Raw genomic sequence first — 24450 nt, forward strand, 5'->3', positions numbered from 1 at the left:
AGTTGGAGCATTCATTATTCTCATGAAATAGGTCGTACAGCTCCTATTCCAACTATTGTTTGAGGACTGAACCACACAGCAGGTACAGCAGGTATATTACCCTCATTTCTTGCTGATTCTGGTCGTACAGTAGGTACAGCAGGTACAGGAAGTACAATATCATCATTACTTGTTGATTCTGGCCGTACAGCATCCTTAGAACCCTTTTCCCATGGACTGAATGGTACAGCTTCTCTCTTTTCACTTCCACGCGGGGATTCAGGTCTGGACAGCTCTCTTTTTTCTCTCACGTGTGTACTCAAAACAGTTAGCAGGAGCCCTCTTCACTCCCATGTGTGATTCAGGTCAGACCAGTGGGGTTATCCGCGTGGATTTAGGTCATACGCATTCCCTACAAGTGGCCCAGGTTGTTTCACCCTTCCTACTGGCTGTACGGTGGCTCCAGAAGATTTTCATCGCGAAGAATGAGGAATTCTCCTGCTCTTCTATGTCTGGACTCCTCTTCCATTCACCGAGTCAACTCCGTGAGGGTGCCCCATCGCTAGGACTGGCACGGCGTGATCCGTAGTGCCAGGGACGGGTGGATTGCACGCGGAGTGTGACTCTGGAAGGTGCTATGGACGGGGCAGCCCTTGGTGACTGCAGACTCGGCATCAACAAACATATTTGGGTTTGATACTTTGTTTTTCATTGTGCATTGCTTATTGGAAATCTGGCCTTGGGCCCGTGTACTTGTAACAAATTCTGCCAAGTAATAATATCATTCCTTGGGGGGGGGCCGGCCGTTCCGGCCTCAGTGTGGTGTCATCTATCTATGCTCAGAGTTGTTAATTACTTTTTATTGCTATTTTGTCTTGTGCTATTGTCTTTTAAGAGTGTATTTTAAAGTGCTAATTGGAGAAGTGAGTCCAGGAAGGGGTGACCCCTGCTTGGGTCTCGTTTCAGGTACGCTGCTTTTGCTCGCTCCCAAACTGTTCCGGAGTAATATTGGGGCCTAAAGCAAATGCCAAGGTATCCATACCCGAAAGAGTAGATAGGGTAGTGGTCAACAAAGAGATGGAGTTCTGTAAAGCCTGCATCTGCGTGGCGATTTGTGCTTGACGTTCCGAGGAAGAAGCTTCGAGAGCAACTTTAAACTCTTGGAAATCTGATTTTGAAACATAATCATCGAAAAGATCGGCATCGATGGCTTCCGTAGCCGGCAGGTCTTCACGTTCGAGAATGGGCTCCAACTCGGATTCTTGGGTCGACATCTTGAAGAGGGCAAGGTGAGAGAAAAGGTTGATCTTGCATAAATAAGAGTGCTAGACAACTTGAGAGCTTGAGAGCTTGAGAGATGTGTAGCAAGAAGCCCGCTTAAGGGAAATATATAGGCTTCCCCAAAAGCTAACTTAGTTTTTGCTTTTTATTTTTTATTTTTTATTTTGGTTTTTTTGATACCACTGTCAAATCCCCATAGGATCTCCTCGTAGAACGCTCTTGGTACAAGACTCGAAACCTGCAAACAAACTAAACAAACCAAACAAACATGACGGGGATGCAGGCCTGACTCACCTCCCAACCTTGACAGCCGTGGGCAAGCCCACAAGTCTTGGCTGTCCCCACCGAGCCACGAGCTGAGCTAACTAGATGAACGTACCGACCAATCTATACCTCCTGACGTCCCATACCGCCACGAAGCTACTCTTGCGGGCCTCAAGACTACTGCCGGCCTTAGCTGCATAAAGCAGGTGCACGTCTGCACTAGATCCAAGCTCCTGACCATAAAGCTCTCACAGAGACACGCGAGACTCTATATCTCTAATGACTAACCTTGGCCACCTTTTTATAGGCTCTTGGCCGGTCATCGGGCGTCCACACTTGGGCGCCCGCCCGTCCATACTTGGGTGCCCACCGTTAGTCTATCCCTAACTCAGCTCGACAATCAACCTGCCTAGCTCCAAGCTTTCCCAAACCTCGAAGCTAGTCTTGTGTGCGTGTAGCACACGGTAGATACACACTGTGCACATGACATACCTGTTGTAAGTACAGAATCTGAATACCACCTGGCTGGTTGTACCTGCACATGTGTGAAGCATCTAATGTACCTGATGTATCTGCAACAAGTACAGAATCTGAATACTACCTAGCTGGTTGTACCTGCACACGTGTGAAGTACCTGATGTGCCTGATTGTAACTACTGCAAATTGTACCTGTTGTACCTGAATTGTACTCACTGTACCAGGTGCCCTCATGTTTTCTCATTTGTGTAAATCTGAAATTTGTTAATTTAAATTCAGAGAATTCTTTAAGTTGTGCAGTGCAGCAGCAAAGCATGTATATGCTGACTATGCTCAGGAAAGCATGTATATGCTGACTATGCTCAGGAATGTTCTTCCTGGTGTGGTCAATATATTTCCCTATGTGGTGTTGTTAACCACGCTCTCAGAGCCTTTGAGAGCCAGTGAAGGTTAGACTCACCAGGGAATTTGGAAGCAAAGCTCATTGGGGAGAGCCAGGTCATGTCCCTCCGCGGTGTACCCCTAGGCCTGCATTAACAAACGTGCCTGTTGGTGCACGGTCCCAGAAGACCAATGAAAGGCAAGTGTCCACCCAATGAAGGTGGGAATGAGCCTATGATTTGAGGCTACTCCGACCAACACATCTTCATCGACTTGAACCAATTTGTTTGGTTGTTTTCACTCCCTCGTGGAGAAACCTGGCCTATTAGACCCGTGACACTTGTACATATAAATACACCAAGAAATATAGAATGTATTGAGAGGGGGGCAGCCCTTTCCGGCCCCAGTGCTAGTGTCGTGTATTTTCAATATTTGCAGTATTTATGTTGCTGATGTTGTTTCCATTGTTAATATGAGTTAAATTAAGTGTTCTAAATGTGTATATTGTCTTCCGATCTATAGGCCTCCTGTAGGGAGCGGTCTCAGTAGGGTCCTATCAAATCCCCCAAGGATCACCTCGTAGAACGCTCCTAGTACAAGACTCGAAACCTGCAAAACAAAGCCAAGCAACGTGAAGGGAGTGTAGCTCCCAACCTTCACAGCCGTGGGTACAACCCACAAGTCTTGGCTGTCCCCACCGAGCCACGAGCTGAGCTAACTAGCAAGACCTACCGACCAATCTCTACCCCGGGACGTCCCATACCGCCACGGAGCTACCCTCGCGGGCCTCAAGACTGCTGCCGACCTCGGCTGCATAAAGCAGGTGCACGTCTGCACTAGATCTAGGCTCCTGACCATAGAGCTCTCACAAAGACTCGCGAGACTCTATGAACAATTGACTAACCTTGGCCACCCTTTTATAGGCTCTTGGCCGGGCGTCCACACTTGGACGCCCGCTCGTCCATACTTGGGTGCCTGCCCGTCAGTCTATCCCTAGCCCAACTTGCCAATCAACCTGCCTAGCTCCAAGCTTCCCCAAGCCTCGAAGCTAGTCATGTGTGCATTTAGCACACGGTAGATACACTCTGTGCACATGACATACTCCCCTTCCTCTAAGAGCTCACTCCTGAGCTCAGTAAAAACCCAAGGTAATCTCTCTGAAGGGTAGTCAATGTCTCCCATGTAGCGTCCTCCTCAACACGGTCCTTCCACTTGATTTTGTACTCCGTGAGAAGTGTATTTCGTAATCGTCTTTCATGAAATCCAAGGATCTTTTCCGGTTCGTGTGGAACAAATGTCATATCCTCGACATCTATGATTTCTTGAGGAGTTACTAATTGGTCTGTTCCACCCAGTACTTCCTTAAGTCTACTAACATGAAATATGGGATGAACTTTCACATGAGAAGGCAAATACAGTTCATATGCAACTGAACCAATCCGTCATGTAATCCGAAATAGTCAACAATATCTAGGAGATAATTTCGGAGATCGACCTGTCCGTAAAGTCTCGAAATCTTTTGGAACTCTTAAATACACCATCGTTCCTTCAGAGAACTCTCTGGCAGAACGATGTCTATTAGAACAAAATCTGTCTCTGTCTTGAGCACTTCTAATAGATTCCTTCGCAACTTGTAACATTTCTTGCATATCTTGCAAAAAATTACGTGCTCCATCATACTGAAGTCCTGAAAATCCTACGGTAACAGGTGATCTAGGTTGAAAATCATACATAAGTATAAAAGGACTAAAACTTGTGCTCGTATGCTTAGTACTATTATATGCAAATTCTAACATAGAAAGATAATCCTCCCATGAACTCTGTCTTTTGGAGACATATGCTCAAAGCATATTCACCAAAATCTGATTAACTCTTTGAGTCTGGCCATCAGATTGAGGATGATCTGAGGAACTCAAATTCAAAGTTGTTTCCAACTTCTCAAAAACAAGCCTCCAAAAGTCACTTGTAAACTTAGAGTCCCTATCACTGACTCTGTTCTACAGTAACCCGTACAGTCTAAACAATTGCTCGATAAATTGCCTTGCAAATTGCATAGCTATAATGGTCTTCCGTGTCGATAAAAATCTAGCCATTTTTATCAAGCGATCCACCACAACCCAAATAGAATCGTGGCCTCGACGTGTTCTTGGCAATCCAGTAATAAAATCCATGAAAATACTTTCCCATTTATTACCCAGGATTCGCAAAGGATGCAACAGCCCAGCCTGTCTAAAGCATTCAGCTTTATTTGCTTGACAACCTGACACTTGAGGACATAATCTTCTACATACCCTTTCATCTTTGGCCAATAAAAAGTGTGTTTCACTAAAGCTAATGTCCTGTGTACCCCAGGGTGTCCAGCAGAAGGGGCGTCATGACACTCTTTAAGAATCTTGGACCTAATGTCCAAGATTTGTGGTACACAAATTTTGTCATTACGGAATAGTAAACCATTCCAAATCATCCACTGGCCTCCCGCAGCCTAAATGGTAGGCTACTCAATCACTGAGTCTTGGTCAATCAATGAGCTCCCGTCCTGGATCTTCTGCCAATATGGACCAAAATAACTATCAATCCTGCAAAGCCCTCTCAATAACTGAAATAAGTCAGTAGAAATCTCAGTGAACAACAAAGTATTCACCTCTCTAATCCGACTAAGCACATCCGCTACACTATTCTTGGACCCCTTTCGATAACGGATCTCAAAATCAAAATCTTGCATTAACTCAACCCATCGAGCTTTCCTTCCTCTCAAATCATCTGCATCACACACACACTTGATCATCAGTCAATACCACAAACTTGGAGCCATATAAATAATGTCTCCAAACCTTGAGAGCGTGAATGACAGCATAAAGCTCCTTCTCAAGATCTGGCCAACGAGATTGAGTGTCGTCCAGCTTTCTACTCTCGAAAGCAACACGTCTACGATCTTGGAATAGAGCAGCCCCGATTGCATAGTCACTGGCATCAGTCTCAAGAACATAAGGCCTACTAGGATCGGATAGTGCTAAGATAGGTGCTTCCTCAACTTTATCTTTCAAAAGTCTAAAAGCCATATCCAGATCATTATTCCAAGTGATAGGCTGATTCGACTTACGTCCACGACCTTTTAACAAGTCGGTCATCGATAGTGTGAGCTGAGAGCACTCCCACACAGATTTCCAAAGAAAAACAACAAAACCGAGAAAAGAACGAAGTTGTTTCACAGTCTGCGGTATAGGCCAATCCAAAACCTTCTGAACTCGGTCATAGTCAATGCTCAACCCGTCTCTTGTGATCTTGTGTCCCAAGTAAATGATTTCTGTCATAAAAAACTCACATTTACTTAATTTAGCATATAGTCGATTCTGTCTTAAAATAGTTAAGACAATCGTGAGGTGTCTAACGTGATCCTCAAGAGTACGACTATATATTAAAATATCATCCAGGAACACAACCACGAATTTCCCAAATGTTGACGAAAAAGATCGTTCATCATTTGCTGAAAAGTGGCTGGAGCATTGGTTAACCCAAAAGGTAACACAAGAAACTCGTAATTGAAAACATGCGCAATAGAAAGCTGGAAATGGAACTTGAGAGAAAGAGAGAGAAGGTGGGCGAGTAGACACGTTCAAAGTAACTTCCATTAGAAACTGAAAATAAAATGATATACATCAACATAGGTGTGACCCTTAGGTTCACCCTCATTTATTCAACCACTCTTTGTACCTTACAAGTGGTACACATCTATTTCCCTTCATTTATTGTCCCCCTTACACATTACACATTAGATTGACCTCATTAATTCTAACACTCCCCCTTAATGATCAATCTATTTTCTTTTATGCCCAACATATTTCTGAATTTTTCAAACTTATCTCTTGCCAACGCCTTGGTGAGAATATCTGCGGCCTACTCTTCAGTAGAGCAATACATCAACTCTATTTCCTTTGATTGCACCTTCTCCCGCACAAAGTGATACTGAATTTCAATGTGCTTGGTGCGCGCATGAAACACTGGATTCTTTGCAATTTGTATGCAGCTTTGGTTGTCACAAAAGATAGTCGTAGGATCATCCTGATTCATCATGATTTCTCCCAAAATACGGCGCAGCCATATGGCTTCACAAACAGCGCTCTTTATTGCAATATATTCAGCCTCCGTTGATGACAAAGCAACAGTTGGTTGCTTCTTACTTTTCCACGAGATAGCTCCACTACCAATGGTGAAGCAATAACCTGTGGTTGATCTTCTGTCTTCCACACTTCCTGCCCAATCTGAGTCACAATATCCACATAGCAAGAGATCACAAACTGAAACATATTCAATGCCATAGTTAAAAGTGCCTTTCAAGTACCGCAACACTCTCTTTGCCGCCTTCCAATGGGGCTCTCTTGGATCTGCCATGTATTGACTCAGTGCACTAACTGAAAAAGAAACATCTGGGCGAGTTATTGTTGCATATATGAGGCTGCCCACAAGCTGCCTATATGCTGTACTATCCACTTTCTTTTCATTGCCGCTTGACGTGAGCTTTTCATTGATTTCCATGGGTGTTGGTAGAGGCTTTGAATCTGCCATATCAAACCTCTCAAGTAAATCCTTCACATACTTTGATTGCGTGAGAAAGATGCTGCTTTCGTGCCTCCAAACTTCAATACCAAGGCAGTAATGAAGCTGCCCTAGATCCATCAAACTCCAATGATAAGCTCCTCTTTATCTTGTCAATAAGAGAGCTATTTGATCATGTGATGACTAAATCATCCACATACACAATCAGTAGCAACATTTCTTCATTATGATGAAAAACATACAAGTTTGCATCACTTTTACTTCTCACAAATGAATTGGACAGCAAATACTCATCTATTCTTGAGTACCATGCGCGTGGAGCTTGCTTCAAACCATACAATGCCTTCTTGAGCTTGCAAACCTGCTCTTCTCTTCCTTTCACTTCAAAACCTCTTGGCTGCGTCACATACACTTCTTCCTCAAGAATGCCATTGAGAAAAGCACTCTTCACATCCATTTGTTCTATGTCCCATCCATTATGAACTGCTACAGCCAAAACAGTCCTGATAGTGTTCATCTTTGCCACGGGAGCAAAGGTCTCTTCATAGTCCACGCCTTCTTGTTGCACATACCCTTTTGCCACCAATCTCGCCTTGTACTTTTCAAGAGTACCATCTGATTTGTACTTGATTTTATACACCCACTTTGTGCCAATTGCCTTCTTACCTTTTGGTAAATCAACAAGGCTCCATGTTTGGTTCTTCATGATGGAGTTATACTCCTCTTCCATTGCCTTTCGCCACGCTGCACTATTCTTTGCTTCTTCATATGTCACAGGCTCTTCTTCACTTAACACTTTTGACATGAGTGCTAAATTGACACGGGCTAAATTGTTCTTTGCTTTCAGTCTTTGACTTTGTCTCTCACCATCCATGCTTGATTCAGGCTGCTGCATTTGTCCTTCATCTATCGTCTTTATATACCACTTTGGAAGTCTTTTTGCTTGAGTAGGTGCTCCACTTTGTAGAGTCTCACCTCCCCCATCATTTGAGCCTCTTCTTGGACTGTTTGGGACAGCCACATCACCTCCATTAGGAACTGTATTTGCTGGTCTTTTATTTCTGTTTTGGGTGTCTTCATCAATTTGGGTGCCATCCTCTACATCTACCTCATAAAAAATGAGGTTTCCATCCACTTCATGCAAATCTCCCTCATGGGCTGAGAAGGAGTCTTCATCAAACTTCACATCACGACTGATTATGATCTTACTTTTGTCTTGCTTCTTTATGAACATATGCAAAAGCATCACATCCAAAAATTCTTAAATGAGACACATTAGGCTTGTATCCCGTATATACCTCCATTGGCGTCTTACCATCCAACGCTTTGGTTGGTGCTCTATCTTGAAGATAAGCTGCGGTATGCACAGCTTCTGCCCAAAACTTTGATCCCAAATTCGCATCTTTAAGCATACTTCTTGCGGCTTCCACAAGAGTTCGATTCTTTCTTTCGGCAACACCATTTTGTTGTGGAGTATGAGATGTAGTGAGTTGTTTAAATATCCCATGCTCCATGCAATAGGAATCAAACAAATCTGAATTAAACTCACCACCACGATCAGTCCTCAACCTTTTTATCCTTTCATTTGCTTCATTCTCCACTTGTGCCTTCCATTCTTTGAACAATTCAAGTGCCTCTGATTTGTGCTTCAAAAAATACAGCCAACATCTTCTTGAAAAATCATCAATAAGTGACAGGAAATACCTTGAACCGCCCATTGATTTCCGTTGAGTAGGTCCCCATAAATCACTGTGCACCAATTCCAATGATCTTTGAGCTCTCCATGAGCTTGCATGAGGGAAGGGATTCCTTGAGTGCTTGCCAAGTATACATGGCTCACACACCCTTGAAATGGCTTCCATTTGAGGCAAGCCTATCACCAATCCTTTATCAAACAAATACTTCAAAGCCTCAATATTCAAATGCCCATACCTTCTGTGCCAAAGCTTCGTCAATTCACCCTTCTTTGTCAACAATGCTTGCTGCCCGCTCATTGTCATGAGCTTGTACAACCTATCATGGCTTCTTACACCGCATGCTATCTCTTCTCCACCTTTCTTGAGATCCTTTATGACAAAGTGATCACTAAAAAACTCCACAGACATTTTCTGATCTGTTATGCAGCCCACACTTAGCAAATTTCTTGCCAATTTAGGAATAAATAAGACATCTTTGAGTGTACCTTGATCACCGCTTGAAAGCTGAATTTGTACATCTCCATAGGCGGTTCGTTCGACGTGCCTTTCATAAATACGTATCTGGTGATAGCCAGTACGTAAATCTATCTTTGTGAAGTACTTTGCTCCGGCTAAACGGTCAATCAGGTCATCTGATCTAGGGAGAGGATAACGGTTCTTGATTGTCATTTTGTTTAATCTCTTGTAATCTATACACATTCCCCAGGTGTTGTCCTTCTTTCTCATAAGTAACACAGGTGCACCCCAAGGTGATTTACTTGGACGGATCTGACCCATCCTCAAATAATTTTCGAGTTGTTTGGCCAACTCATCTTCCTCAGCCTGGCTCATCCTGTAAGGTGGAATGCTAATAGATTGAGCACCAGGGACCAGATCAATACGATGATCCACTGCCCTTTCAGGTGGTAAGCCTGATGGCAGTTCCTTAGGAAATACATTTTTAAACGAATCAAGTAACTTCTGTAATTCTTTGCTTTCAAACACACTTAATTCATTGACATCCATAATAGGTATGAGAAATGAAGAAAGTGAAATCAAGACACAGTGGAAAGCATTATACAAAGAAGAATCCATTATATTTCCAAAATCAACGTTATTTACACGAGGGATGTATACAATCATCTAAGATACAATACTCGGTGTTCCTATGTTCAAAAGAAAAAGTATGACTAGACCAATCTATCTGGACCTGAAGAGTCTTAAACAACTCAATCCCTAATAACAAGTCTACATGCTCTAAATGCATAACATAGCACTCCAGAATATCTGCATGGTCATGAATCCGGATCGGTAGCTTCTTCACCTTTCGATCCCATACTTGGCCGACCCGCAGATAGGCATACCTCGTAGGTATGATCGCTAGGTGTTGTGTCCAGACCCAATTTCTGCACAAGTTTGTAATTAGCAAAGTTATGTGAGCTGCCAGTGTCCAAAAGAATGTGGATTCTATGGCCATGCACTTCTCCATAAACTCGGAGAAGATCATGCAAGTTTTTTTTTTTAACAAAGGCTTAAAACAACAAAAAGCGACTGCTCCTTGTCGACAGATTGCTTTCCGCTTTTTTCTCTGCAGAAATTCGTTCACCGATTTGCAGCAAAGCCCTTGACCTGCACGCCAACAACTGGTTCGAAAAGGAATGAAGTAGCCTAAGCGATCGCCAACCAGCCCTCTTCTACTCAACACCAGTCCTTGCTGCAATTTCTCTCATAGGCTGTGTAGACTAAACAGCCGACCAACATACATGCAATAGCTGCTCACGCTGAATCATGCAGTCGAATGAGATCTACTCTCCTCTTCTCTCTTTTACTTGCGAATTCACAGCCTTTACCTTAACAACTGAATCATGCAGTCGAATGAGATCTACTCTCCTCTTCTCTCTTTTACTTACGAATTCACAGCCTTTACCTTAACAACTCTTCTTCTTGCTTAACAAACAACCCGTTGCATGACCGCAACCCACTTGGGTTCCAACGATGCAAACATAACATGCTGAATTCTGAAAAAAACAGCAGTATGCACGAAAAACAGCAGTCTTCTCGAATTCATACCTCTTTCTTTGACCTCTTTCTTCTCTACCTACCGACTTGCATGTTCTTGAAGGCATCACTGATACCACTGTCAAATCCCCCAAGGATCACCTCGTAGAACGCTCCTAGTACAAGACTCGAAACCTGCAAAACAAAGCCAAGCAACGTGAAGGGGGTGCAGGCCTTACTCACCTCCCAACCTTGACAGCCGTGGGTACAACCCACAAGTCTTGGCTGTCCCCACCAAGCCACGAGCTGAGCTAACTAGCAAGACGTACCGACCAGTCTCTACCCCGGACGTCCCATACCGCACGGAGCTACCCTCGCGGGCCTCAAGACCGCTACCGGCCTCGGCTGCATAAAGCAAGTGCACGTCTGCACTAGATCCAGGCTCCTGACCATAGAGCTCTCACAAAGACTCACGAGACTCTATGCTAACCTTGGCCACCCTTTTATAGGCTCTTGGCCGGTCACCGAGCATCCACACTTGGGTGCCCGCCCGTCCATACTTGGGTGCCCACCCGTCAGTCTATCCCTAGCCCAGCTCGCCAATCAACATGCCTAGCTCCAAGCTTCCCCAAGCCTCGAAGCTAGTCTTGTGTGCGTGTAGCACACGGTAGATACACTCTGTGCACATGACAAGCCCCCACCATGAAAGGTGTATTTGCTTTATTAGAATGATGCAAATCAGAAAATAAAGACTAAATCTTGACCTACAATGTTCACCTTGGTTGGAGCACTCCCCTCGGCTATCCTCGCCCTTGGAACGCATCAACCCTTTGTGAAGACTGAGATGAATCTACAGAATTTCCAGCGTTGGATTTATATATCCCTACTGGTGCTGGTCGGCCAGGTCTACATGCAGCAAATCCTCACGACTTGCTAAAAAGACATTAAATGCTAGTTAATCTCGTGGCTTTCACATCAATGAAATGGCTGGCCACCAAGCACACCTGCTGGACTGCTGGACAGCCCATGTGCTGGCTGTGTGGGCTGCCCCACACCTGGCCGACAAGACTGTCCAGGGCCTGGGGCCTGTCGGCTGCCTGTCCAGAAGCACTAGCGCTGGCCAACAGCCCTTCCAGCCCAAGCCAAGGCTGGTGGGCGCAGCTTGCGGCCCTCCTAGCCCCTTGGGGGTGGTTCTACACCTCCCCCATGGCCACAACAAGAGCTCTAGGCTTTGCCCTGGGATAGCCCTATGGGCTGGCCCTTTCTCTACATGCAAACCTACATGCATCTACAGATGTCCGACACCCGATCGCAGACCAAATACTCAGATCACCTGACATCATTCCAGAGGGAGACTCACAGTACGGACTAGCACTGCATCATGTGCAGGACAATGCACACCTGATCTCGAACACATAAGAGTGGAACCTTGGCTAACTCGTCCCAGACTATGCAATTTCCACTCCAAGTCCTGCACCTTCTTGTTCAAATGTCTACGTGGCATCCAAGTGCAGGATGCACATGACACCCAAAGTCCCAACCCGACCACAATGCTTGCCTATCTTCCACGATACACCGGGTGGTCTATCGTTGCTCCTCCCTTGATAGCCTCGCTCCAACTTTACTCCACAATGGCCTCAACTCAACCTCCCGACGATGGTTCTCACTAGGACATAACAACATCTCCACAGGAGCTGCAGCAACGCAACCAAGTTCCATCTCCTACCATGGTGGATGAAGCAATTCTTGAAGACCAACAAGTGCTTTCTTGATGGCAACAGGAGATGCAAGCCCAGATGGTGGCAATGCAAAAAGACTTTGGAGACTCTTACTTCACAAATGCAATAGATAAAGTCACGACACTCTCAACCTCCAAGTTTAGTAGCTTCGATCGACACACCCATTCTAAACACCAACATTATGCCCCCAAAGTTAGAAGCCGATGACTTAAAGGTTATTTATTATCTTTTATAAGCATCTAAAACTAAGAAACTGGACATTAAACCTTATGATTCTTATTCTAGTCCCAACGCAATAAGCGTATATTCTTAACAAGCTCCGCATCCCTGGACCTCACCAATTACCTTCGCCACATCTTTGTTGAAAGACAATGCATTGTTATGATGGCAACGACGACTGGCTGATGGGAACACCGTCAACAACCGTGGGAAAAATTCGAGCATGTGATCGGTAAGCACTTCATGCCTGCCAATGCGGACTTTCAAGCACGATCACAACTACACCATTTGACCCAAACAAGATCATTGGCCTCTTATATCTCATAGTTTAACAGCTTGGTAACGGAGATTCCTACATTGTCCCTTGTCCCCAAAAGACAAGCTACATGCTTTTGTCGAAGAACTTACAGCCATGTTGCACACGAGCCTTCACAATTATGATTGAGTCAATCTGTCTGTTGCAATTTGCTATGCCAAACAGATAACCGATGTCACATTTACTCTTCATCAAAAAGGTTGCTTCAGTCCGCTGCCCAAGACAACCCGTACAAGAAGCCACAACACATGCACATGTTGTACAAGCCGCGTACTAGGCCGAGTGAAGCGCACATATATTACCTGCAATGGAGGCAAAATATTACCTGCAATGGAGGCAAAATGCGTTGGCAACTACTTGTTGTTGGGCACTCGAAAGGAGACACAAAGCAAAGAATAGGGTGAAAAAGTCATGCAAAATGAAAAACCCCAAAAAAATTGTTTTTAAAAAAAGAGCCACGTATAAAAATCCCATACCATGCCGTTTGATTCAAACATTTGCAGGTGCATGTCAGAATGCGCAACGGAGATGATGACCAAATCTGGGAACACGAGAGCAAAACGCATGCAGAAAAAAACAGCACAAGAGAGAGAGAGATGTAGGCGTGTAACTCTGCTCTGATATACACAAGAAAATCCCGGTATGATACAATGAGTGGTATGGGGGTGGGGGCCTATTTATATGCCCCCACATGTGCAGTCGGCCTGTTGTAGGCAGTCGACTAGACACAAGAAGCCTCACGACTGGATAAACACAGTCGGCCAGCATCAAGATGGGTCGGCCAGCAGCAGCAGAAGAGTCCCACGACTCATGAGGTGCAGTCGGCTATCTCACAGATGCAGTCGGCCAGGCTCAAGGTCCTCCTGCCACTACAGGGCTGCCTCCCAAGCCACAGAAAAAATGGGAAAAATAGGGAAAAAATGCGGGGAGTGAGGAAAAATGATAAAACACCTGATAAGGGCGAGCACACCCACAACAAAGGCCCTGGTGTATAAAACTGGATAGGAGATGACTTCTAACAGTGCAATCTTACCCGTATGATTGGAACTATGTTTTATGGGTTTGTATAGCAAGAATGGCCTATCTGCAGTACACATGTATTGTCATTGATCGTAAGTAGGTGTGAGTTGGCCTATGGGTTAGAGTTTGTTTGTTGCTTTTTCTTTAAGAAGCAATGGTCCTTTTGTAGTGGTTGTATGGGTAGGAAGTTTAGATTGCTTCTTGGTCCTTGGTGCAACCCAAAGTAAGAGGTTATGTAGCACGTAAGTATACAATGAGAGAAGTGTTCTGTAATTCTTCCATTGCACCTCCGTGACCATTGGGGGGAAAGAGGTCCCAAAAGACAATCAATAATTTTTGGTTGGAGTATTAACAAAGATACTTAAGCCATGTTACTCTTATCTATCCTAGCCTTGCATAGAAGGCCATGAGTGCTTAAAAGCACCGCCATTTCAAGGACCTTTGCATAGACTTCAATGGATGACAATGTGTATTATTAGCATAGCAATCTTGGGTAGTTGAGGGACAGTTCACAGCTGTAACGGGGAAAGATTCAAGGAACAACTCTAGCACATTGCGCACACAGCCAGATAGGCAGAGCAGTCAGTGCAATTACTTCATTCCACAAACTCTGTGTGCCATATAAAATTTGCTCCAAGTCTCAAGAGCATGGATCACTGCCACAAGCTCTTTGTCGCAGATGGAATAGTTTAATTCTAGAAGGATCAGGTTCAGAGAAAAGTGTTGGAGGCGATTCAGAAGTCGAAGCAGGCTGTGGCATCAACTCGAAATTGAAGGATCGTCTGCCTTCAGTCTTCATTTGCGGCCACAATGAGCAAAAACTTGTTTGTCTTCCAAAGCGATTGCCAATGATTCATGAGCGTGGTAGATGCACTTGTGTTTTTCAATTTCCCGATTCTACGAAAATGAAAGGCTTTTGCAGTGTATGCTTGCAGACACCCATATGGTGGGTGCAGGTATGTTCCCTGTTTCTGTATTACGATGGATGGTATGGTGTTGAACTATGGAATGGGCATATCTGATGAATTCAGCTATGAGAAATACATCCTGGTAGAATTATCTGATGAATTCAGCTATGAGACATACATCCTGGTAGCAAACTTAATCCAAGGGCATACCTTGAGATCCGGAAACTCTCCACGCTTGAAGTAGACCTTGACGACGACGAGCCCTTCGTCGTGGATACAAAGGACGGATTTGAGGAAGCGGCCGCCGCCCAGGGGCTCCTTGAGCACAAGGTTGCACGTGGAAGGGAGGTCGTGGAGGTAGTACTCCGACGCCGACGCCTGCGTGGTGCGAGCCAGCTTGTTTCCCATCCTGCTCTTTGATCGACCCTACTGCACTACATACACCTGCACGCTACCAGCGACAACTTAGAGGAGGACCATCAGAGCATGAAAGCTGGCTTTTAAGCTACTCCGCCCAGCGATGGATTATGCACGGCCAAGCTTTCTGTCCTCGGTTTTCAGTTGACGCCGCTCCTGCTCTTCGTCTCTGAGCGCGATTCAGCCGAGAATGATTTTGTATTGGGGAATTTTTTTCACCCCTTCGTGGAGTGAGGGGCCAAAGCAAAAAAATAAATCTCTTCTTAGGGACTCCATAATACTTAAAATCTAGTAATAATCTAATAATAATACTAAACCTTTGTGAGAGTTGAATGATCCAATTTTTTAATGATTTATTTAAGTTAAATCATTTTCTTTGAGAGTTTAATACGCTTTTTTGTAATTCATATTACCACCCCATAGTAATGTCAATTAGATGCTATGATTCGAACCTCACCCTTGGCCCAAGGTATTGTCCCTCGGGTTACATCCTACTCAACCCGATTAATAATTTTATACCTCATTTTATAGCAAGAAAATGTTTCTTTACTGTGTAAAACAACCTATGCACCCTTGTATACAAAAATCAAGGCTAGTGCATCGTCTTTGATGGTTTTTGGCCTACCATGGGTAGTCCTATGTGCTAATTTCTCTTTGAATGAACGAACAAAAGTTTGACCACCAAAACAACTAAACAAATTTTCCTATTATAAAGTAAAATTATAGGGAGTCTTTGTGCCTATAGGTTTAATACCTTGTTTGATGTCAACCCTATAAAAGTTATGGCAAGCCTATAGTGTTTTCTACACTTATTTTCAACAATGCTTTTGGAACTTCTAAATACAAGTGCTTTTTTCATGGAGTGTATGTGTGACACTCCTTCACTATGAGTTACCAGAAGACTTGGACAATTAGATGCTCTTGTAATTATGGGTCTTAAATTGCCTTATTTAAGGTTTCCCAAAGATAGTTCTTCAAAGATCAATGTCTTACCTAAGGCTATGAAATTCTTTGAGAAAGGGAAGAGGAAAGTGCATCCAAGGTGTGTAAACTTTCAAAAGTTTATTCAGGTAATATTGGTATGTAATGTGATAAGGTAAGTAATTAGTGTATGTTATATGGCTACCATAAGTGAGCAATTTTTTAATATTTGGTTTTAGAGCACCAAATACCTAGTAACCTTGGCAAAACCTTTAAAAAATTAGGCAATCCAAATTTTGTTGATAATTGTTGGTGTTCAATTGTATAACTATTATTAAGCTCTAATACACCAAGGCTTAGGTGAGGGCAAGTTGTCTTTGCTTAATGTTCATCAAGGCTAATTTAATTATGTCATGTTTATGGTGGTAACGATAGCAATTTGGCTATAGGCAATGCTATCACTTGTTGGGTATTTCGGAGTTACTCTAGAGTCTAATCAAGTGTCCTTAGTGGTGTCAAAAGATAAAGCTCAGTGCCTATAAAAGCATGTACTTGGGTCCTTTATTCTTACATTAAGAGTACCATTCAAGTTCTACAATCTCTCTCGCATACTTGAGCTCTACTACTTCTCTCTCTCTCTCTCTCTCTCTCTCTCTCTCTCTAACCTTTGTACTTCATTACCATGGCTTAAGGTCCATCTCCTCTTCCCCTCAAGCCGCCTCATCTCCTATTCACACACATCTTCAACATGAAGCTATTCTAACCTCCATAGAGTTGGGCACCCGCCTTTGCGAAGACAACCAACCTACCGCCTGCAAAAAACGTCCAAAACCCACCCACGCCACCAAGCATCACCCTACCTCCGCCATTCAAAGCGTGCTTCCACTGCTAGATGCCCTCTCCTACCACCCACTCAAGCGGAGTGAGTGCTGATACTCCGCCCCATCTTAGTGGCTCGTCTTGCTCAGCCAGTTTTACCGGGCGGTGCTTGTGGTTGTGGGGTTACCTCTACCAGGGCTGCTTAGACACCCCGTAGAGCCGCTCCTCCTCATGCCCTCCTTTGCAATGCCATGAGATGCTCCACCTCTGCTCTCTCTTCCTTGGCCAGGTTCATGGTGGTGCTCTGGCCGAGCGAAGCTTCCTTGGCCAGGTTCATGGCAGTGCTCTGCTCGATCTAAGCTGCATTTTCAGCCTCTCTTGCTGGCTTTTTTTAGCCCCTCTTGCTTGTGTTTTTTTAGGGACTACTCGCCTGGCTCCTCATGGCCTCATCTTCCACCCAGGTTACCTTCTCTTACCCAGGTTACCTTCTCTACCAATTATAGCGAGGCACATGTAGTGTGAGCATTTATGGACACATGGTTGGCACTAGAGGCACATGTAGTGTGAGCATTTATGGACACATGGTTGGCACTAAGGTGCACGCATCTTGTGAGATGGGAGCTCCATGAGAGCTATAAAAGGATGTACTTGGATCAACTCTAATGCAATGAGATTATTGAGTTTATATCCTTATCATTGTGTGATTGCTTAACCTCTAGCATAATTTTGTATCAGTGTTTTCTTAAACTTTACCATGGATTTGATCACTTGCTATGAGCTGCCCTAGATTAATGCTCTTTCAACTTGGTATCAAAGCCACCTAGGGGCTGGCCATAGCAAAGCGATTAGCCTTCACTTACAAGCGCGATTATTGATTAGGGAATCATTAAGTTCTTCTTTATTTCTCTTACAAATTAGGGTTCCATTAGGACTTTCCTCATTCTTGTTTGTGTGGAAGTCTCCTGTTGTTGTGTAGAGAAGAGGCACCACAGCTCTCCCCAAGGTTGTAGTAGCTATCTACAGCATCAAGAAAGCAACAAAGCAAAGAAGAGAGGGCTATTTCTCATGAGAACAAATGGAGAGAAGCGAGACCATAACGTGCCACTCAAAAAGAGCACAGTTAGTGGCATCAAAGGCTGACCATGTAGAAGACGGCAATAGTTTAAAAGGCATCTCACAACATAGCATCTTGCAGCACCAAGCTTCAGTCGCGGTGCAGTGGGCAAAATATCAACGATCTCTCTAAGGCATTGCAACCAGCGCATCGCCCACAACGGTAGAAGACCCTGATGACAGCCAAGGCATAAATCATCCTGTAGGCTTTTTTTAATATAATAAGTTTGTAACAAATAAGAAGTCTGCTATAGCGGTCAAGAGAAGGCGGGAGGAGACAGCTTCAGTAGCAAGACCTAGACACAATACAAACAAAGCCCTCAGTCAGCTCAAGTGCAGATTGTGTGGCGCACTAATTCTCCTCCTTGACAAGGTTTTCCAATTATCTTTTTTTATTAAAATGAATGGTGTAAAAAGCCTTACAATAGAGGTGCTCATATGCAAAACCATGAAAATTGCCATTTTAATTTGGGCATCATTGACATGCACCTCATCAAAAGCGATACCATCAATAAAGTCATCATCGTCTCGACAAAATGTTTTCACCAAAAATATGCAACATTTGTAAATGCCCCAATAAGAGTAGACAAATGCATGACCAAAAAAAAATGTAACCTTAATGAAACGCGGCCAAATAAGCATACGTGGAGTAAGTGTGTGAGGGCAAAGAAAGAGCCCTTGAGAAAGAAATGGGTAAGAGCCACTTAATCATCCACAAGCAAAAGGAACAAGCTAAAAGCCTTTGAGTCCAAGGTGGAGAACGAGTCAAAAAGCCCAAGAAATGAAGAGCACCAAGGGTGCTAGTAAAGAAATGGCATGGCTTCTAATCCGTGGTTGTAACCCCACTCTCCCGGTGTGTAAAGTGTCAAGATAAAGCCAACATTGTAGCTCATAAAGCAAACTAGATGGACCGCTACAACCATATGAGTATGGAGTGGAGGTCAAGTCAATACATGTTAGGTGTTATTCCCTCATCACATTGAGGGGAGGTGTTGAGAAATGCAATGTGTGAGGGTGCAACATGTGTAGAGCAAGGGGAGGAGCATAGAAAAGGATAGACTTAGGGTACATTGGCAAAGGTTGATTTGTATGGTCATTTGTAAAAGGTGAAATCAAAGGTCAAAAAAGGTAGCACATGGAAAGTGCAAGGAGGAACATGTAGTGTGAGCATTTATAGACATATGGTTGGCACTATTGAGATACATGGCACCAAGGACGCCAGACTCTATCCACTAGCTGTGTGTGGAAAGGCGGAGGCTCAGTTGTATGGTAATAAGCGAGACACGTCACCCTGCAGATTAGATGTAGTGTGTGTTGGTTAGTGCCGCCATATATGAGGCACACTTAGTCATTTGAGTTGTAGAATACTTAGAGTAATAGAGTTTAGAGCCTAAGAAGCTCCCTTCCTCCAGTTATCATGTTTGGGTGTATGCATGCGTGGTGCATGCCACCCTCGTGACATGGTATCAGAGCCCATTAGGGGCCGGTGGGTGTGTGAGTCTATCTTGCAAGAAACCCTAATGCTTAGAGAAAGTGAGTAAATTTGAATCTCAGAGAAGAAGCAGAGTGGAAGGAGCAACCATCGAGCAAGAAAGCAAGCAAGCCCCCAACTTGGCCAGGAATCCAATGGGCCTGTTTTCAAGGCCTATCGTGAAGCTGATCAGCTTGGGACCATTCTCAATCCTACACAAAAATCTACAGTACAGGCGGCATCATTCTCCTTGTAAGTGACTACGTTACTTGTTGCATCTCAGTTAATAGCCCACATTTAAGGTCCGACGGCATATTCGAGACCCTTCTGCCTTTGAAAGAACTTCCCACAGTTACAGCACTGTGCAAAAAAAAGGAGGAAGCGGATGTTACTTCGCTGGGCAAATCTAGAGGCATTGTGCATTATTCACATCGTTGAAGGCTTGGAATACATTAGGCATGTCTTGTGAGGTAGCTTGTGAGCAGAGGAAGGTGCATGTGATGCCATTGATGCCTTGTATGCAGTGATTGCAGAGCAAAAAACGTAGATTTTGCCTTGCCTTTGCGGGCAGCTTAAGGGTTTGACACATTGAATGCACAGGGATTTGTGTAGTGATACTTGGTCATTTTTTTCTCCGTTTGTACGCTAATTTGAGCACTATTTTGCATCAGTATTTGTGGGGAGACTCTGTCGATTTTATTGCAGATTGAGTCATGTCTAGAGAGTCATTTACGAGTGTGTCAAATTTCACTGGTGCGAAGCTAGCAAAGCACAATTATCCCGAATGGAAATTCCACATTAAAAACTTCCTTATTGGCAAAGACCTGTGGGATATCACGTCAAGTGTTGAGGCTAGACCAGAGGGCGAAGCCAACCTACCCGCGTGAAAAATTGGAATAAGACACATCAGGCATTGCACTACATTTTGATAACCATTGATGATGGCATCCTTGGTCACATACATGACAAGGAGACTACACAAGAAACATGGGATGAGATCGCAAGGTTATTTGAGACGAGCACTAAGGCTCTTAAGCTCTAGTTGAAGCAGGAGCTTCATGGTGTGTTGCGGAGAATTATAGTATTCAGGACTATGTGTTGAGGATCCGTGGGATTATAGATCAGCTCGGAAGCATCACTGTGATAGTTGATGATGATGATGTAGACTCATGCTTACACGGTTTAGGTAAGGAGTACCAATCCTTCGTTACCAGTATCTCCGTGTCAGGGAGAACATACCTAAGTTCAATGAGCTCATTCCGCTTCTCATTAGCGACGAGGAAATGTGTTTGACGAAGGAAGGTGTGCTTGCCAGCACTAGTGGTGCTTCATCTTCAAAGCAAGAGCAAGCATTAATGACCGGTGGAAACGATTGTGGAAGAGCCTCGGGATTTGGCGATCGAGGCCAAGGCTGAGGTGGTGGCTAGCAAGGCCAACAAAATCAACAAGGCCAAGGCGGTGGCCAACAAGGCCAACAAAATCAACAAGGAAATCAACCACAGTACACTCAAAATAGAGGTGGATTTGCTCGAGGCAGGGGGAGCAATCGTGGCCGTGGTGGAGGCTGAGGGCAAGGAAGAAAGCCCGGCAACTGCAATTACTACGAAATTGCAGGACATTATGCTTATGAGTGTCACAAAAAGCAAGCAGACATACGCTCTGGGAAGCTATCTCAAGGAAATTATGCCTCGAATGACTCATCTCATGTAGGAGATCTTCTAGCCATGCAACATGTAATGGGTGCTATGTGCAAGATGGATGCAGAGTGGTACATTGACTCAGGTGCCTCAAATCACATGACACCACATGTGGAGTGTTTTGACAGCATGAAGCCCCTTATGCATGTATCCTATGTATACACTAGGGATGATAGAACGCATGAGATTACGCATGTATCCTATGTATACACTAGGGATTATAGAAAGCATGAGATTACGCATATGGGTAATGTACCCATACAGTCTGACAATGGAAGCAAACACTTGCTGATGTAATGTATGTGCCAAGTATCACAAAGAACCTTGTGTCAGTAGGCCGAGAGACATTTGGAAGTTCAGTTAACCAAACATGGGTGTACCATGCTTGACACTTTTCATAACATGCATGTGGTTGCACAAGGTAAAAAGGTCGGGGCAGGACGTTTATGCTCAGAGCGGTAAAGCCCGAGGAAAAGAAGGCACACATGGCTACGTTGCATGCTAAATTTCAAGCCTAGAAATATGGCATAAGAGAGTTGGACACATGAATTACCAAAGGCTGAAAAGTCTTCCAGGTTCAGGTGTTGTACACGTGTTCCAAAGTTCACATTCGTTGAGCCGTCATGTGTTTGCAGTGCTTGCCAGTTTGCCAAGCAAGCACGAAAGCCATTCGTAGTGCAAGGGGGAAGAGCTCGACAGGTCCTACAACTCGTGCACACTGATGTATGGACGACATCTCAGACTAGCATGAGCGGGCTAAAATATTATGTCCTTCATCGATGATTATTCGAGGAAGATGTGGGTATATTTCTTGAAAGAAAAGTCAGAAGTTTATGGCAAATTTCAGCAGTATAAGGCCATGGTTGAGAGAGATCGGCATGCACATTCGTTCGGATGGAGGGGGAGAATACATGTCCAAAGAATTTTTAGCCTATTTAGATGCTCATGGCATACAGAGGCAAGGTCTAATGTGTGTACACGCCTCAGCAAAACGGCATAGCTGAGAGGAAAATAGGAGTGTTACAGAGGCTGCAAGAGCATTATTGAATGAAAAGCATATGCCAAGACATTTTTGGGCTGAAGCTGTGCAGTGTGCAATGTACATCATGTGAATAGGATGCCCACAGTGGCAATGCATGACATGACGCCAAAAGAGGCATTTACGAGTGTGAAGCCGGATGTATCACACTTGAAAGTGTTTGGCTACATATGCTATGTTCATGTACCCAAGGAAAGGAGGAGGAAGCTTGATCTAAAGGCAGAGAAATGTGTCTTTGTGGGGTATGCATTGGAGTCAAAAGGATACAGATGTTAAAATCCAATGACAAAAGAACTTCGCATTAGTCGAGGACGTATTTAATGAGTTGAGTAGCTGGTATAAACCAGCAAATGGAGTGCCTAATTCTTACACGGATATGCCTGAAAGTCAAGGTAATGGGTAGCCCTATGTTGGAGAGCCATCCACTAGTGTTAGTGGAGTTACAAGTGCTGGAAATGTAAGTCCATGGTCAGGACATTTACGTAGGCATGCAGGGAGTGCAGGCAACATAAGAAGTACCACGAGTATGCCTGATATGGCAGCTTTAGACCAGCCCCATGCTAGGGAATTTAGTGGCACTAAGTCAGCCCTAGTGAGCCTAGACTCTCATGCAAGAGGAAGCATAAATATTTAGCCTAATGTGGGGATAGAGTTTGAGCAGCAGATGGGACTAGAGCCTAGTCAAAATGATACACCATAGAGTGTTATCCCTCGCAGGTCTAGCAGAGTGAGATATCCAGTGAATAGATTGACATATGATGGCTTTATGGTAGTACATCATGCGTATATGTCATATGTATTACACGAAAAGGAGCCAAACAAATTTGAAGATGCATCAAAGAGTCCACAGTGGGTGGAAGCCATGGATGACGAGATGAATGCATTAGAGCAGAAGGGCACTTGGACATTGGTTGATTTACTGACAAACAAGAATGCAATAGGCTGCAAATGGGTTTATAAAATCAAGCACAACGCAGATGGAAGCATAAGTCAGTATAAAGCCCTGTTGGTTGCCCAAAGGCTATGCTCAGCAGTATGGCATCGATTATGATGAGACGTTCAGCCCTGTGGCCAAAATGGCTACAATCAGGATGGTCGTTGCATTAGCTATGGCTAACGGATGGCAAATGCATCAAATGGATGTGAAGAATGCATTTCTCAATGGAGAGTTGATTGAGGAGGTATACATGCAACAACCACTAGGTTATGAGGATGAGAGATACCCTCACAGGGTGTGTAGGTTACGTAAGGCAATCTATGGCTTGAAGCAAGCACCTTGTGCTCGGCATGGTCGCATTACCGAGTATTTGCAACAAATTGGCTTTATGGTGTGCTCGGCGGATCCCTCTTTATTTGTTCTAGTCAGGGGAAGTGACAGAGTTTACATCATACTCTATGTAGACGACTTGTCACAGGAAGCAATGTAGATGACTTGACACAGGGAGTGATAGAGTTTACATCATACTCTATGTAGACGACTTGTCACAGGAAGCAATGAGGAGCTGATTGCACATGTTAAGACACAATTGAGAGGGGATTTTGAGATGAAAGATCTCGGTAGCCTCCGATATTTTCTTGGCATAGAGGTGATGAGAAGTGGATAGGATAGAGACAGGATACATGGCTATTACAGAGACAGTATGCATTGGACATGTTGGCCAAGTATGGCATGACGGCATGTAAGCCTGTGTCTACGCCACTGGATGCAAATGCCAAAATGATAGCAAATATGGGTGTAGAAATAAAAGATTGCAACATGTATCAGAAGATGGTGGGATCACTTATCTACCTCACAATTATGAGGCCATATCTTAGTTATGCAATCGGAGTTGTGAGTCAGTACATGCAGACACCCAGGAAGTCACATTTAGATGCATTATGAGATATCTTAAGCATATGCCTACGACATGTGAGGCTGTATGGTTATGCAGCTTGCTCGCACAGCTTGGTTATGATGTGGTGGACTCATTGGTGAGTAATGGGAGGTACCTCATAAGCCGCCTTAAAAAGAAATCCACCTTTGAAAATAAGGTTTGGAAAGAAGGACATCCAAAGTGAGTAAGTAATGGGACTTATCTATTACATATTAACCATGGACAAGCAAGGCACAAGGAGAGGAGAGAAAAGAGAAATCCTGGAGGGAAAAAATCCATTCGATTGA

The 24450-nt window shown here is 44.1% G+C and overlaps 1 protein-coding gene across 2 annotated transcripts in view; it reads right to left on the reverse strand.

Moving 5' to 3' along the window:
* The window catches only part of VPS15 (protein kinase family protein / WD-40 repeat family protein), a 148074-nt gene extending 132600 nt beyond the window's left edge, over nt 1-15474 (reverse strand). For both annotated transcript variants that reach the window (XM_086774872.1, XM_086774871.1), the window contains exon 1: nt 15023-15474. In XM_086774872.1, the coding sequence (XP_086630998.1) occupies nt 15023-15220 (198 nt within the window). In that variant the 5' untranslated portion in view covers nt 15221-15474. The remainder of the gene's footprint in view (nt 1-15022) is intronic.
* Between the last annotated feature and the right edge of the window lie 8976 nt (nt 15475-24450).

This window comes from Cibotium barometz, chromosome 35 (genome assembly GCF_041138505.1).
Source record: "Cibotium barometz isolate CiBa-2024 chromosome 35, ASM4113850v1, whole genome shotgun sequence".
NCBI lineage: Eukaryota > Viridiplantae > Streptophyta > Polypodiopsida > Cyatheales > Cibotiaceae > Cibotium > Cibotium barometz.